Here is a 15,794-nt window from a genome sequence, read left to right on the forward strand (position 1 = left end):
TGAAACGGAGTGCAGAAACCCTATAAATTCTGTACATTCCAGTTTTTATACTTTTTTCTATCATTACATCTAAAAAATGGTAAATATTGCACGGAGGGGACCTTTTTACGCCGAAGATTTAACAGAGCAGGTCCCCTCCATGCACTATCTACTGTGAGGAAAATAACGGCCAAAAGCATTTTAGGCCGTTGATGTGGCGCATACTGACTAAAAAAGTATCCGACTGCGCTCAAGCAGCTAATGGAGAGCAGGTATTCACACTCAAGGACATAGGGACTCTCTACAGATACTTTGCACCGGTGATAGGGATATTTTGCACGGTATCATCACTAGGGCACAAATTGCCCTAGTACAAAACCATATTTTTTTCAGTGGATTTTTGCGCCAAGGCAATGCATACCCTGACGCTAACACGGAATGGTATTAGCACTAGGGCACATTTTGTCCTAGTGAAACAGTGCATTAAAGGAATACGTGTTTTGCATTAGGCCAATTTTGTACTTGTTACTAATACTGCGCACAATTGCACTTGCACTTGTGCATAGTTTCTTGACGGAGGACCATTTATATTACCACATATACGCATCATTGCTGCGTTTTGGGATATCCATATGTGTTGTGGTAGCCCACTTGTAAGGTCTACATTATGAAATACTGTTGCACTTACTTGTCTAGGCGCAACAATGACCCAGGCTTGGGCAGCATTAGGGAAACTGGCAGGATATTTGATGCATATCTTTTTCATTTGTGCAGTAGAAAATACACATTGTGGTTGCAATTTCAACTACTTTTGAACAGTGGCAGCAAGTACCAGGGAGTCCTTCTGAAAAGGTAGTTAACCCCCATATACTGGCACTGCCCAGCTAATGCACAAGCATAGCTGCCGCAGTATTTGCCAAATTGGCTTATCTCATAATGATTACGGATTACAAAATAAAGGTCTTTCCCAGAACCCCACCATTGTTAACTTATTCTCACTTCATATTTTGTTATTTTCTTCCTTTAACAGGCAGGGGACGCCCTGGAACCATGCCCGGGCCGGCGCCCGCGCCCGAAAAAGTCGTCTTCAGGAAGGGAAGGGTAGGTGACCTGCAAAGAAGGCTTCAGGAAAGACAAGACGAAGCAGACGAGCCCGAAGGAGTCACCTACAGGACAGGAAGGGTAGGTGACCTTCAAAGAAGACTTCAGGAAAGACAAGACGACGAGGACGAGCACGAAGAATTCACCTATAGGAAGGGAAGGGTAGGTGACCTGCAAAGGAGACTTCGGGGAGCACAACTCAGCGCAGACCTGTCATCTGAGGTAAAAAAAATATTTTTTTAAAAAGCTCAATCCCCGAGGTGTTTCAAATGACAGTTTAAAAAATGAAGAGGCTGATACCTTTATTGGATTACAGTGTAAAGGGTGTATTCCTGGTTGCAAGCTTTTATGACCAAAAAGGCTCCACCCTGCCCCCAAGTCAATGCAGTCCCTTTGTGCTGAGGTCAACACCTGCAGGCACCAGGAGTGGATTCTAGCAGAAGAGCCAACCATTGGGACCTTCCCATTTAGGGGGGCACCGCATCGGTGGTGCAGGCCTCTCGGAAGAAGGGGTTGCATGAAGGGAGTAATGGATTCTCGATTGCTTAACTTTAGCTTATCCTTTGTATGGCAGAGATTTCACAAGAGGGGCTTGGGGTTTGATTTCCTGCCAGAAAAGCCACGCATGACAAAGTTTAATGTTTAATACAATTTTGTTTTATGGCCGTACTAGTCAAGTTGTTTTAAAAACACAACCAAGTTTGAGTTCTGGTAACTTTTTATTGGGATAACTGGTCATATTTTGCTGCATTGGAATAATGCTCTAGCTTTCGAGATCACAACGACCTTGTACATCCGATGCTACAAAGCAAAAGCAAGGGGAGAGACCCAGTTTTCTGAGAGTTGTATGTTCAAGGCTGGTATGCAAAGAATGCAGTGCTCAGAACCTCCTTTCTTTGTTTTCTTTTTTCTTTTTTTTTGAGTTCAAAGTGTACCTTTTAATTTCACTATTGTTCTTTTATTTCTTTTTTTACTCTCTGTTTCTTATTTTGTACCAAAACATCCAAACGAGATAATAAACATAAAGTAGGTCATTGGATCATTAACAGTTCTTAAATCATGAAAGAGTATCAGAGAAAGCTCCTTTCTAACCATTGTAAATCTGCCCCAAAGAAACCTGCAGATAGAATGATCTCACACATTAAAATGATGCTTGCAGTCCAGTGCAGTTCCTCACATATGAGAAATGCTTTCTAAAAAGGGGGCCTTGTGAACGGAAAAAGATGTATATTTCTGATATGGTGTTGTCTCAGGAGGATAGCTCAGCGGCAACATGCTCGCCTTGCAAGCAAGACGACACGGAGCAGCACAGGTTCAATCCCCGGGTCTGCACGCGTTATAAATGACCTATCATGTCAAGGTAAACATTTCTCAGAGTGCAAGGTTTTCAAGCCTCTTTTATAGTGGATTCATTTCACAAGATCATGCGAATTGCTGAAAGCCTCTGTACTAGTAACAGTCCGTGCTGCTTTTGCTGAAGGTCCAAAACGGACAGAAACGGTGTTGATCAACACTCTCAAAATGACCTCCATAGCATGGACATGCTTTGAAAAGGAACCCATTATACATTTGCATGATAGACTGTCTATCTGACAATGGTCCTTGTGGTGCTTAAAAACCGAGGAGGTGATTCTGAGTGCTGTCATTATGGCAGCTTCAAGTTTAAACACAACATTTGTAAAGACCCTTTCTGTTAGTGCCATTAATCTGTAAATTGAGAAGTAGAAGTTCAACATTAGGCAAAACATTTCTTGATGGTTGTTTCGGGCGAGGGGCAGAAGAGCAGCATCAGGATGTCCTATTCCCAAGGGACAGTGGAGAATCAACTGATGCTCTTGTTACCCAATGTTTATCTCTGGGAAAGAAAACAGCCTCCCCAAGACAGTACCTGCATTTGTATTTTAGGTGGTGGAGAATGGTACAAAGTCACAGTGCCAACGTCAAATCCAGCCCCGGTCCACCTGAGAGTTCGGCCTGACTGGACCAGCTCTGAACTATTCCTCAACCCCCTGAGAGAGCAGCTAGTTAGGAACTACTAGGTCTCGAAGAAACAGGGAATTTGGGGCGTCATCTCCCAAGATACATCAGGCTTAGAAATTCATAACATAAAGTAGTTTTTGGATTGCCTTTCAGGAATTAATGATATGAAATGATATGTTATTTATAACGCGCTTAATACCCATAAATTTCGAAGCGCAGACCCAGGGATCGAACCTGTGTTGCTCCGTGTCGTTGTCGTCTTGCTTCCAAGGCGGGCATGTTGCCCCTGAGCTATGCTCCAGAAACAAAAAAAATATACTATGGGGAAACACTAGCACATGCAGAGAGATCCTTTTGTCAACAAGTGTGGATCCTTGAAGTAAACACCTAACTTATTCCAACTCCACTCCCATCAGCAGTGCTTGTGATGGAGAATTGTTTATATCTCAGTCCCCAGCAGCTGCTGCATTTAGGGAGAAATACTCCCCAAAGGAAAAATGATTCTGCACAGGTAGCAACTTGCTAGAGGATTCCCTGTCCCTTGTGATGGCCTTTCAAAACCCAAAAGCCACAAGAAATTCTGTGCTGTGGGACTGCTAATGGACAATACATGAGCAGAGCAACTGGCACACACCAGCTCCTGCATGGCAAACAAACTGAAATAAATCCGAAATGGCAGCATGGCTTTTTTTTAAAACATTTTTTTAAATTACTTTGTGTACAATTGCATTTGCAGTTTTTACAAGCATGTTGCAGATCATGATAAAAGAGCCACACACTGGAGAAAGAAACAACAAGGAAGAAGGAGAGCGAAAAAGAGGAGGACAACAAAAATTAGGCAGAGGATTCGGACAGAAGGGACTGAGACAGCGACTGATAGAGCTGAAGCTGGCGGGCATAGTCAAAGGGTAGACGTTAGTTCGGCTGCAGTCTTTCATCCGGCCCATCCGTCTGGACAGTTATTCACAATGGCTGTCTGTAAGGCTATCTTTTCAAAGGCGTTTTCTAGGATTTTTACTGTAGCTATTGTCCATTTCGTTTTCTCCCCTGACATCAGCCTGTTCCACCATGTGGTTTCTTCTTCTTCTGTCATTCCCGGGAGAGCTATGCACAGGCTGTTCAGGTATGTGGCTCTTATCTCTCTTAAATCTGGGCATTGTAGCAGGAGATGCTTTATTGTTTCTGGTTTATTTGGCTGGACACATAGTCTACATTCTTTGGTATTCGCTTGTAGCCTGATTGCCAGAATTTCATGTGTCGGGAGGAGGTTTAGGCAAGCTCTCATGTATGATTTCCTTAGTTGTTTGTTTGGAAATTTGATGCAATATGCCATAGGCATTTTTAATCTGTTGAAATTTGGAGGGAGATGTTTGGTTAGTTTATTTGATTGGGCTTTCTCAAGGGTTTCTCTCCAATCCTGGGCTTCCATTTTGGATTTTACTCTTCCTGGGTTATCTTTTAGATTTTCTTCGGTGCATACGATCTCGGTTAGCTTCTCTCTCTGAGGTTGTCTACCCACCGATTTAGGATGGTTAGATGTTGATTTGCTATTTCGGTAGCAATGATTTTGTAGATCGGCGGGCTGTCAGGTACGAGAGGGTTCCTAAACAGCTGCATTGCGCATTGCAGCACTGTCGCTTTCAGGGAGAGTAGACCAAGCTCCCTCCTGATGATCTCCATTGAGGTAGCGTTGGGTAGTCCTAGTACCGTTTTCTATATGTAGCCTGCTAGTTTCCGCCAGATTTAGTTTGGCATAATCAGGGTTGCGCCCATTCCATAGGTAAGGGTTGGTACTACCTTGCCTTTGTAGTAGTCTATCGCTGGTACCAGTGAGAATTTACCATATTTTCTGTCAATAGTTTTAATTTGGGCTGTGAGGTTTTTCGTTTTTTCCCATAGTGATTTTTGCATTGCAGATTCATTCGCCGAAGGGTTGATGAATACTCCTAGATATTTAAAGCTTGGAACTACTTGGATTTCGACTTTGTCCAGAGCCCACTTGTAGCCTGTCTTGATCTTCGTAGCGCTTTTTCCCATGATCACTATTTTCGTTTTTGACTTGTTTATTTTTAGGTTGTTTAGATCCATATATTGAGCCAGGTTGGTAAATTGGCGTTGTAAGCCGATTTGGGTTTGATCTAAGAGTATCAGATCATCAGCGTACAGTAGGCGCGATATGTTTACATTTCCCAGCTTGGGTGGGAAGGCTCTAACTGATGCTTCCGTTTCTTTGAGATCACCCAAGAAAGCGATAAACAGTGCCGGGGCCAGCGGGCAGCCTTGCTTCACTCCCCGCTCCGAGGATATCTCTCTTGATAATAGACCTTGGTTGTTTAGACGTACTCTTAACTTTTGTGTTTGTATGTAGGGCCATCACGGGATCGAGCACTTCCCTCACGCACTTCCAGTGTTCTAGTTTGTCCCATAGAATTTGCCTGTCCAGTCTGTCGAAGGCCTGTGACAGGTCTACAAATGCCAAGAAGACCGTGAGGCGTAAGCGGGTTTGTTGGTTATTCACCTCAATCGAGTAGTTATAGTTGTTAATTGTAGGACGAGGCACTTGCTATGGCCAGAAGGTTGTGGTCGCTTTCTAATGTTTTGGTAACCGAGTAATCTTCTATGTATGGTAGTAGACTGTCTGAGATGAAGAAATAATCGATATTTGCACTGGAATTGCCTCTCTCCCATGTTGGTGTATTGACCTCCCAAGACTTCAGTGCTGCGGCTTTGTGGAGGTTTCTGAATTTCATGTGTGTCATCCAGGTTGTTCCTCTTTCTTCCACTGGAGTTTTCGTCTTCCTCACAGTGGTGTTGTCCTTTTACTGCTACAGTTAGCGTTTAAGTCTCCACATATTATTATATGTGTCAAGGGATCTTCTTCGATGGTTTCGTCAATTGTCTTTGCTACTTGGTTGCAGAAGTCTGCCGTTGTTGTTTTCTCCGGGTTCCAGTATATCGTTATGAGAGATATTTTTGCTGATCCGCTCCCTCTTCCGTTGGAGTCTTCCTGGATCCATGAAGTTAGAACTGCCAGTATGCCATATGTCTCTGTTTTTTTTTTATGATCGAGATTCCTGAGCCCAGCCTTATGGCTATCAGAAGCCCTGAAGACGGGCGGCCAAACAGGCCTTTTGTTGCTGATGCAAATGCAATCTCGAAACCGTCCAGGGATGGTTTTTCTGTAAGCCAGGTTTCCTGGAGACATAATATGTCAAAAGCTCCAAGATCCTGGTTTTCCGGATTTGTCAGGTGGCGATGGCCATGGATAGATGTGTTTGAGGTGGTGTCTCTTGGCGATTCGTCGAAGGAGGTCGGTTTCTTAACACTCCTCCTGGTGATTGCTATTTGTCGTGGTGATGGTTTAGCGCCGCTTTTAGCCATTTCCATGGGCCCTTTGGATTTCTTGATTCCGAGCTGTCTGCGTGATTTATTCCCCCATCCACTGCCTTTCTGCGGTCCTTCTCTGATCTTTTTCTGTTTTCCTGGGATGTCTGTGTCTGAGAACGGTTTTCTGCGTTTGGACGCTCCCTCCGATCAAGCGAGTGACCCGGGTTCCCGGAACGTTCCTCTTTTGGTTCTTCAATTGCGACGGCCTCTGTCCATCTGTTGCTTTCTTTCCTTGGTTCACGGTGTTCCCACTTAGAGTGTGGGCGGTTATCCCTTTCGATATAATGACTTGGGCCTTGTCTTTTCTGATTGTACAGTTCTTTGGTTCTAGATGTGTAATGCCATTTTTGCTCGACACACACTATCTTTCTTGTACTGTGCCTTTGGTTCTGTCTTTGATGGTCGCAGTTCCGTCAGGGTGAATCCTGCTTGTTTTAGTTCCTTGTATGCTTCGTCCGGTACACCTTTTAGTGCCTTTCCTTTAATGTGGAGGTAGGTTTTTGCCTTTTGGTCTCGGTGATAGGGTTCTATTAGGATGAAATCTTCGGTTCTCAGATGCTGTAGGCAAGGTATTTTGCTTAGGGTTTTTAGTACCGTTTTCCTGATCAGCACAATGTATTTGATTCTGCACGATGTTTGCTCTAGTTTGATCACTCTGGAGTCCTTATGCGGATTGTCTGGGTTCGTGGGTTGCTCTGTGTGTACTTTGTGTTGTTCTGCAGGGCTCTCATGGTCGTCTATCTTTCTTGATTTTTCCTCAAGCTGGTTCTGTGATCTTTGCTTTAGTGGGGTTGACCTGCGACTGAGTTCTGACCTATGGGTTGGCGTGTCTTTAACTTTGGCCTTACTCTTTTTGTCGAGATCTTGTGCATTTCCAGCTGGGTGTGTTGACAGTGTTTTGCCTGTTGAGAGGTTGCTCTTTACCTCCCTCCTGCTTTCTGGGTCCCTATGGTGACCTTCTGTAGGTCCGTCTGGTCCCGTGGGCTCGTTGTTTTGTTCTTTCTGGATTTCTGCCCGTACCTCTGGTTCCAGGTGCTCCGATAGATCCATCAGTGAGCTAGACGTCAGGAATTCAGCCACCGTTCTGGGTGAATTTTCTGTCAGTTGAGGCCCTTTTTCCGGCACTACAAATGTCACATTTGGCGATGTAGGTCTGTGTTAAGTTGATTATTTCTTCCTCCCTGTCTGACTCTGAAGGAACTTTTGTTTTCCTGTTTGTATGGCATGAGCTGATATCTCCTGCCAGTCGTAGACCCACATTTTTCTTTTTATTTGTCAGTGGGGCCGGTGTTTTGGTGTGAGGGTTGATGGTCTGGGTTTTCAGTGCAGGTGGATAGCTTGGATCTTTCCCTTTCTGTTTGTTGAAAATTGGTTCCATCCCTCCTGTCTCCTTATTCGTGGTTGTCTGACTTGCATTTTCCATGCGTTTTTTGAGGGTCTTGTTCTCGGGCGGGGCGACCTTTCTTTCAGCCTCCATGCTGGCCCATTTTGCCTCCCATATCATCATTTGCTTATTACTTTTGGCCTCTGAGGCTCTTATGTATCCTTCGATGAAGTCGAGTTTTGATTGGATTTTGCATAGGATCGTTGCGTTTTCTTTTGTTGATTCACTGATGGTTTCATATAATTTGCAAAAAGGTGCAAGGGCGATCATGATGGCCGACATAATTGTTGTCATGTCCGTTTTTTTATTAGGCGATTTTCTTTGTGGTTCGATCGGGATGTCACTGTGTCTTCTGTGTTTTATCAGTGTTTGCTGAAGGGCCCTGTCTGGAGCAAGATGGGGGTGTTGCATTGCACCTTCAAAAATCAGACTCCCCGTTGGTACTGTTGGTGTTTCAGAACGTTCAAGCTGGTTTCTTGCGTTATTTGAAATTGGGGCTGTTCCATCTTTGATTGGTGTTGTTTGCTTTTCACCTCTTTCTAGATGTTGAAGGTGAATTTTCAGCCAGGGTTGCGCACTCATTTGTGTTCTTGTGCCGGGTACTTGTTTCTGGTGCTTCACGGGCTCCTCATTTGGTTTATTTCCAGGCTGGCTTGTAGGTCTCGAGTTCAATCCTGTGGCTGCAAGTGGGGATGGTTGTTCCACTTGTTGGATTTTTGCAGCCCCGTAGGTATTAGATGTTAGTTCTCGTGGTCTTCAGTGTGTTTTGATTTGGGACGGGGGACAACCTGTTCCGTCTGCGCTTGGTGTTGGGTTTCAATTGATTTTGGGAGCGTGGGTAGTGGGTCGTCGTTTTCACTTGATGCCACCATGATGATATTTTTCCCCCTCAATTCGTCAGTTATCTTTGTTGGCTCGGGTAATGATACCCTTGTTCAGTCTGCTCTATCTGCAGAGTTTCCATTTCTTTTAAGATTGTGTGTAGTAGCAAATTCTTTACGCTTGGTTTCATCTTGGGAAGTTCAGTTCCTCTAGGGCTGTCAGCCAAGTTGCTCACAGCTTGATGTCCACTTTCTACGTGTTCTGCTGTTGGAACTTTGGGTGCCCTCCACCGCTTCCAGGTTTTCAGCATCAGAGAGTCCGCTGTCTGAGTCTAATTTCCGTTTTTGCTGTTGCTTCTTGAAAATGTTAAACAGGGCATTGGAGAGCAGAGGTTTCGGGAGGGTGAGGGTCCCCAAATCGACTTTTCTGAATGTAGAGCGATTTTTTTTTTTGTCTCTATGCTGTCTGTGGTTTTCCCCTTTTCGTTCATCACTCCGCCATCTTGGCGGGTAGGCTTCTCGGTTCCTTTTGGACCTTTGCTTCTTGTTGTACTGTCTTTTTATTCCCCTTGGCATGTTTGCCTTTTTTGTGTCATTAGTTGGATCCCCTGCAGGAGGTCGTATGTCGTCCTGATCCATCAGGTCATGGTTCAAGCCCATTCCGGGGTTTTCTACGACTACAGGATCGATCTCTGAGTTGGAGGGATCATCTAGTGCCATGGTCGAGGTATCTCTGGATTGGGCGGCCGTTGGTTTGCTATGGGTTATTGCTTCCGTGGATACGTCTAGGTTTGCCTCCATTTGTGCATGAATTTGCAAATTATGATCACAGGCTTTTCTGTTGTTTCTGCACTGGGCTCCAGGTGGGCCTGGTGTGTAGGGTCTTCTGGTTTTTTATTTGTCGTGATTTGTGGGGCCAGAGCGTGCTCCGGCATATTACTGTTTCCCCCAGGGTCCGTGCTCACTGCCTTGTCCCCTACAATGCTTGGTGATAGTCTCGATGGGGAGGACGGGGGGGGACGGGGAGGACGGGGAGGACAGGGCTGTGATGGCATTTTCCAGGTTGGGGATTTCTCTAGCATTCTGTGCGTTCTGTGCCAGACTGTGCCCACCTTGTGTGCCTACAGATGGTGCCGGAGAAAGGGCCCGGTGAGTCCGCCCTCTGGCGGGCTGAGCTGGCAAACCTCTCACCGAGGCAGAGCTCCAGTCCGTCATGCAGGGCAGCACAGCGGATACTTCTGCGTTATGTGCTGACAGGAGGGGTGCCTGTGGGCTCCAAGGCAACTCCCGGGCTCCTGCCTCAGTCCTGATTTCGTCCAATTCGAGCCGCTTTTCCGCTCCGCCTAGATCTTCTCCCCTGTCCGGGGTCTCTGGGGCGTCCAGCCCGGGCATTGTGTCTTAGGCGAGCATTGACTCTGAAGCGGCCGGGCCCGCGTGGCTCTTACCTCTTTCCACCGGCGATTTTCTTTCCCATTGAGGTCGTAACTTTGAAATACTCCAGAGCACTTGTGACGGTTCTGCCATTTCCAGGTCATTTTGGTGGTCTTCTCTCCTTCCCGGTGGGTCAGAATCAAAGGCTCCTGCTTCCTGCATCGGCTTGATTCTGCTAGCAAGGACCACAGAACTGCCAAACTTTGCGAAAAGTACACTATTGTGTGCAACCCCAACAGAGCCACCAGAAGTGCAGCTCCCACCTAGCAAACTGCTTGGTACTAAGGACTTGGTTCGTACAGTCTGTAATGCGTAGTGTGTTAATATAAATATATAGTGAACCTCGGAGTGGCTATGGGCTACGGAGGATTTTACCGATTGCCAATTACTCTGCAGGACTCGATACCTGCGAGTGATGGTCCAGACTCCCCCCACCCAAGGGGTTCCCAGCAGCGCAGCAGGTCAGGGGGGTCAGCTCTCCGCCTCCGCTCCGCTCTCTGCCTCCAAAACGGCTAGGCACCGCAAACGCAACCCGCACCGCCACCTTCTCAACTCCTCTCGTCTTCCTCACCTTCCTCTCATGCCTTTTAAATACTTCCCTCCACTGGCTTGGGAGAGGAAGCCAATTAACCAATCAATTTGAAAGTTTGATTCACCCAACCGTAGGACAGTGAGGGCTTTAAAATGGAGGCAAAGAAGCACAGACAGTGTCTCTGAGATGAGAGTCTCCTAGCTGGGAGCTGAGCATCAGAAAATAAGAACCCCTTGAGCCCAGAAGAGGGGTAGGCTCCAGTGAGGGGAGAAGAGCCCCTTCAAGAATAGAAAAGGGGTTTGTTCCAGATACCCCACGAGAGAGGTGTGCTCCAATGAGATGGAGAACAGCCCCCTAAATACCAAATCAGAGGTGTGCTCCTTTGAATAAGAGGTGCGTCCTTGGTACCCCACAAGAGGGGTCTGCTTCAGTGAGGGGGAGGAGAGCTCCTTGAGATCAGAATAAAGAGATCCCTGAGCCAAGAGAATGGGGCTAAAGTAGTAAGAGAAAGTGGCTTTGACTCTCAGAAAAGGGGCTTTGTAACAGAAGAGAAGAGCTCCTTGAACCCCTAGGAAGGGGTGTGCTCCCGTGAAGCGGAGTAGAGCCTGTACGCCTGGAAGAGTGGTGTGCTACAATGAAGAGAAAGAGAGAAAGAGAGAGTGGGGGAGAGAGATAGAGAGAGAGAGAGAGAGAGAGAGAGAGAGATATTGGGCCTCATTACGAGTATGGAGGTAGCCATGCCCTTAATAAGGGCATGGCTGCCTCCATACCGGGTTCCAGTACCGGGTTCTATGAATGAGGAATTACCGGGTCATTCCAACCTTGGAGGAGCAGGTAATTCCTCATCCACAAAACCAATCCCCATGCCCATTTGAGCCCTCAGGGAATGGGGATGGAGCTAATAACGGGCCCGTTAATAACGGGCACGTTGTTAGCTCCTTGGCCCCCTTGTGGGACCCGCAAAGGACGTCTTGTCTGACCAGACATTCTGTGCGGGTCCTGCTAGGGGACCTTGTAATTAGGCATCCTGTAATGAACGGTGCCGGTTCTGTACTGGCACCCTTCATTACGGGAGCGCCTGCCTCGTAATGAGGCCCCTTGAGGGACTTTGATCTCCAGGAGAGGGTCTGTATAACCGAGGGAGGGAGCCTAGAAATCACTAAGCTGGATCCCTTCAGGTCTGGAACTTTCTGTATTCGTTTTAATTGGCTGTCCTTCATATATAATCTTGTTTTCAGGGGCTAGGTTTTCCAAGAACATTTATGTTACAGCCATCCTGAAAGCACTTCCATGCAATAGTCCTAAGTTTTACTTTTTCTTTATAAAATTCTTTCGGGTTCAGTAAGAGTTTGATGGTATCCCGCCAGTAAATCATCACGATACCGACAGATACAGACCTTTAAGTGCTGGGGAGCCCGGAGGCAGTGCAAGGGCACCGGGACATGCAGGAGCCTGGGCCCGAGTTCGCAGGGTGACCAGGTGACCAGTGTGCGGAGCAGTCAGGAGCAGTCAGGTGCATCAGAGGGGAGAGGAAGAGAGAAAGCAGAAGCGAAAAGGAAGGTCTTCAGTTACTTCCGGACCCGGAGGTGGTTCTGCTCAAGTTTGAGAGAGGCAGGGAGGCTGTTCTAGAGGGAGACTCTGACTGAGGAGATAGATCTGTCGCGTGATGTGCCAGAATTACTGGCATATTACAGGTGACGGAAATAACAGTAAATCCCCATTCCATAGACTCCCATAGGACTCCATGGGGGGGGGGATTGCTGCTATTACCAGAAATGGTAAACTTTTGCTAGTAGTACCAGCTGTTTTATGCTGGTGGGGTGTCTATACACAACAACCCATGTGCAAAAATGAATACAACTGCAAAGTCAGTAATACAATGATCGTCATGTATAAAGTACAAAGGAATATCATAACATGAATTGATCATATGCAAATCTATTCTAGTAAATAAACCCTATCTGTGTGTCATAAAACCAGTGTGAACAGCAACATTTGTGAATAAGATAAAAAATTACAAAATCACAACTCACCACCACACTACTCTCACGGTCATTCATTCATTAATAAAGTGCTTTGTGCAATCTTACCTACTTAGTTAAGATATCATATATTGCCACAGTCAGAACTAGAGCCCCATGGTAACACAATGTTCTAATTTTTAGAAAGATCTCCACACTGTTAAACACAGTTATGAAAGTAAACATATAATTTACAATTCCAATGTTAGCCTGCCCAACATGTTTCGCTCATGATCGGCTAGGTGACAAATCACAGGAACTTCTTAAGGGGCTTGTCTAATTTTCTCAATCAAGCAGCACTAATGACTCCCATAAAGTCCTATCTTCTCAGGTTCAGGAGTCTCTCTGTGTATTCCCGGTAAGCAGACAATGACATCCATTGTACCTCAGAGCTCAAAAATCACTCTATACATGGCAGTTACTTTCATGCCTAATTGTGCTACCATAGCCTAGTCCAGGGATTTGAATTCATGAGTAAGTGAACAGGGTATGTTTCTTGAATGCACACTTTGTGAGTAGGACCTTATGAGGTGTTCCCAAGGTGTCGGATGATTTTTACCTGTGCATGTTTTGTATCACACAGTTTAGAGCATGACACGAAGGGTGGACCAAAGGTGTAGTCGACCTAAGTCTGACACATGTAGCGGGCAGGTGTGGTAAGGGTCCGTGCAAGTGGTACACCTGAATGGATGGGGTGTGAGCCACATAACTAATCTGCTTGCTACACTACGGTAGCACGACTAGGCATGAAAGTAATTGCTATGTATAGAGTGATTTGTTAGCTAGCTCTGAGGCCAGAGGGGTGTAGGAACATGAATGGTGGAATCATCAAGGAAGAACAGCTGAAACCAGTGGAGAGGGAGAAAGGAATATCCAAAATTGGAGAGGTTTCCTTAGGTACGAGCATGTGATGAGGCATCGAGGAAAAACAAGATATTTGGTAGTGAGAGTAGTGCGCCGACCCTAAGACAGATAGGGAGCAAGAACTGTCGAGAGACCTCTATTATAGCCATAGGGAGGGCTCCTCCCTGCTCCAGACCCAATGCTTTCTCCTCAATTTTGGTAAATGGTAAATGCCAAGTCCTTGGCTGCTCCTGGACAGGAAATCTGCAACACGCGGATAAACTCTACCTCCATGTTGCTCAGTTTCTCAAGAAACACATGAAGACACCTTCAAACAGGCAGAGCCATGAACTCAAGACTGTAACTGCATGTATTTGAATTAATAATGTATGTGTTTTCTGGTGAAATGTTATGAAATTTACTGTTGAAATAAAGAATTGTACTTACTTTTGTGCACTAACTGTAAGTGACCCGATTTGGGACACCACCTTTTAGAAAAAAGACTTTGTTCACGAGACTTTGTTCCAAAAACCTTTGTGTGACACTAATTTGAAACCGGTTACTGGGGAAACACCAACTTGGTAAAACCACAACTCAGTTTGGGAACAGACCTCTGTTCACACTTTTGGGCACTGTGCAGTTGAGGAAATAAAGATTACTTGAGTTTCCCCTTTCCCTGAGTTTTCTCACGTTTAATTCTCTGCTTGACGGCTGAGGGCGAATAATGTCCTCTGGGAATTGCTATATCGAGAAGGTATCTTGACTGAAATGCTTTTTGCATTTTAATTTCCGTACAGACCAAAGCTAACCTACTCTCCCTTCTGTTAAGAACATTTTAATGAAAGGAAGTCTCAGGAGGATAGCTCAGGGGCAATGTGATTGCCTTGGAAGCAAGACGACACAGAGCACCACAGGTTTGATCCCCAGGTCTGCGCTTAGAAACCTCTGGGTATTAAGCGTTTATAAAGAATCTATCGTATCATAACTAACCATATTTACTTTGGTTACCTTGGAATTGATCCATTTTCACCAAATGACACCATATTATATTGTTAACTTCACCAGTGAAGAGGAGGTGGCAAACACGATTCGCACTTCAACCACCCATTTTGAAGTACCAGGAACATTGACGCGAAATATGTGACGTATGATGAGAAAATAAACCAGCAGAGAGCCGCAGTTGGGCCCTGTCCAGTACCTATCAGAAGAACAGCACCTGTTGAAGTACCGACACCTAAGAAAACCTGGACAATAAGGTACCCATTGAGGAAACCATATCAACACGTGAGACAGAATGACGATTGTCAGAATGCAATACTTGAAGAAGCCAAGAAGATACTAAAAGAAGATGAATGGTGATGTCATAGAACCCAGACTGACTCACATATAGAAGATATAACGACCTGAGAATTGTGAAAAAAGACGAAAACAACATGGATAAGTGACATCCTGAGCCTAAAGTGAACTAATTGATGTCAAGATGTCAGAAATTATGCCATATGCACGATGAAGATATTCAGTTAGTTTAACCGTGTACATATGCACAGTAACCGCAAGGAGCACAGAAATCGTGAGGCTTGCTTATGCTTAGTAGAAAGATAGATTGCGGCAAGCAGCACCTATACATATCTACCTCAAAACGAGCACTTTATATAAGTATACTTCCACTATGCACAAGAGCAGAATCAACCAAAGGTTACTAAAGGTCTTAAGAGGAGAGCTTTGCAGCAAGCAAATCGAGAATTAAAGACAGAGAGAAACTCAGACAAAGGTAATCATGCCAAAAAGCCAAGGTCGTATCGGCTGAAATAGACCAACAGTGGATACAATTAATGAGAAGAAGAACAGAGTATCCTGTGCCGAAAAGTCAAGATAAGCCACAGATGGCAGGCGACTGGCAGAATTAAATCAAATACATGAAATTGCATGAAGAATAAGACAATTTCACGGTGTCAGAATCACGTGACCAGACCAGCAGGAAGGGATGAAACTTTCACACCTACGCATGGACCTTTGCCGTGCCCAGACGCCTTAACTTTTCCAGACCAAGAAGCAGACACGAGGCCAACCACAAACAAATAACTGCCACATGATCACTGAGGTGATGATTGAATGTAGCAATGATTGGAAGGAAGCTGGAGGTGCAGACGAACGCCCTGCACCTGGCCGGCTATTGTGCACGCTGCTAAGCAAGTGGAAAAGTATGAGTGGGGTTGATACAAACCCAATCATAGTGGACTGTGTAATCTAGGGTCCTATAACTAGTAGAACCAATGAGACGTTATACTTTTAGTGACGTCTAAAGTAGCCATTTT

The 15,794-nt window shown here is 45.4% G+C and overlaps 1 protein-coding gene across 2 annotated transcripts in view; it reads left to right on the top strand.

Annotated features, from left to right (window-relative positions):
* The window catches only part of LOC138510562 (cytospin-A-like), a 1,126,527-nt gene that overhangs the window by 445,007 nt on the left and 665,726 nt on the right, over positions 1 to 15,794 (top strand). For both annotated transcript variants that reach the window (XM_069626319.1, XM_069626320.1), the window contains exon 5: positions 1,010 to 1,302. In XM_069626319.1, the coding sequence (XP_069482420.1) occupies positions 1,010 to 1,302 (293 nt within the window). The remainder of the gene's footprint in view (positions 1 to 1,009; positions 1,303 to 15,794) is intronic.

Source organism: Ambystoma mexicanum, chromosome 6p, assembly GCF_040938575.1.
Source record: "Ambystoma mexicanum isolate Mex_15411 chromosome 6p, UKY_AmexF1_1, whole genome shotgun sequence".
NCBI classification, from domain to species: domain Eukaryota; kingdom Metazoa; phylum Chordata; class Amphibia; order Caudata; family Ambystomatidae; genus Ambystoma; species Ambystoma mexicanum.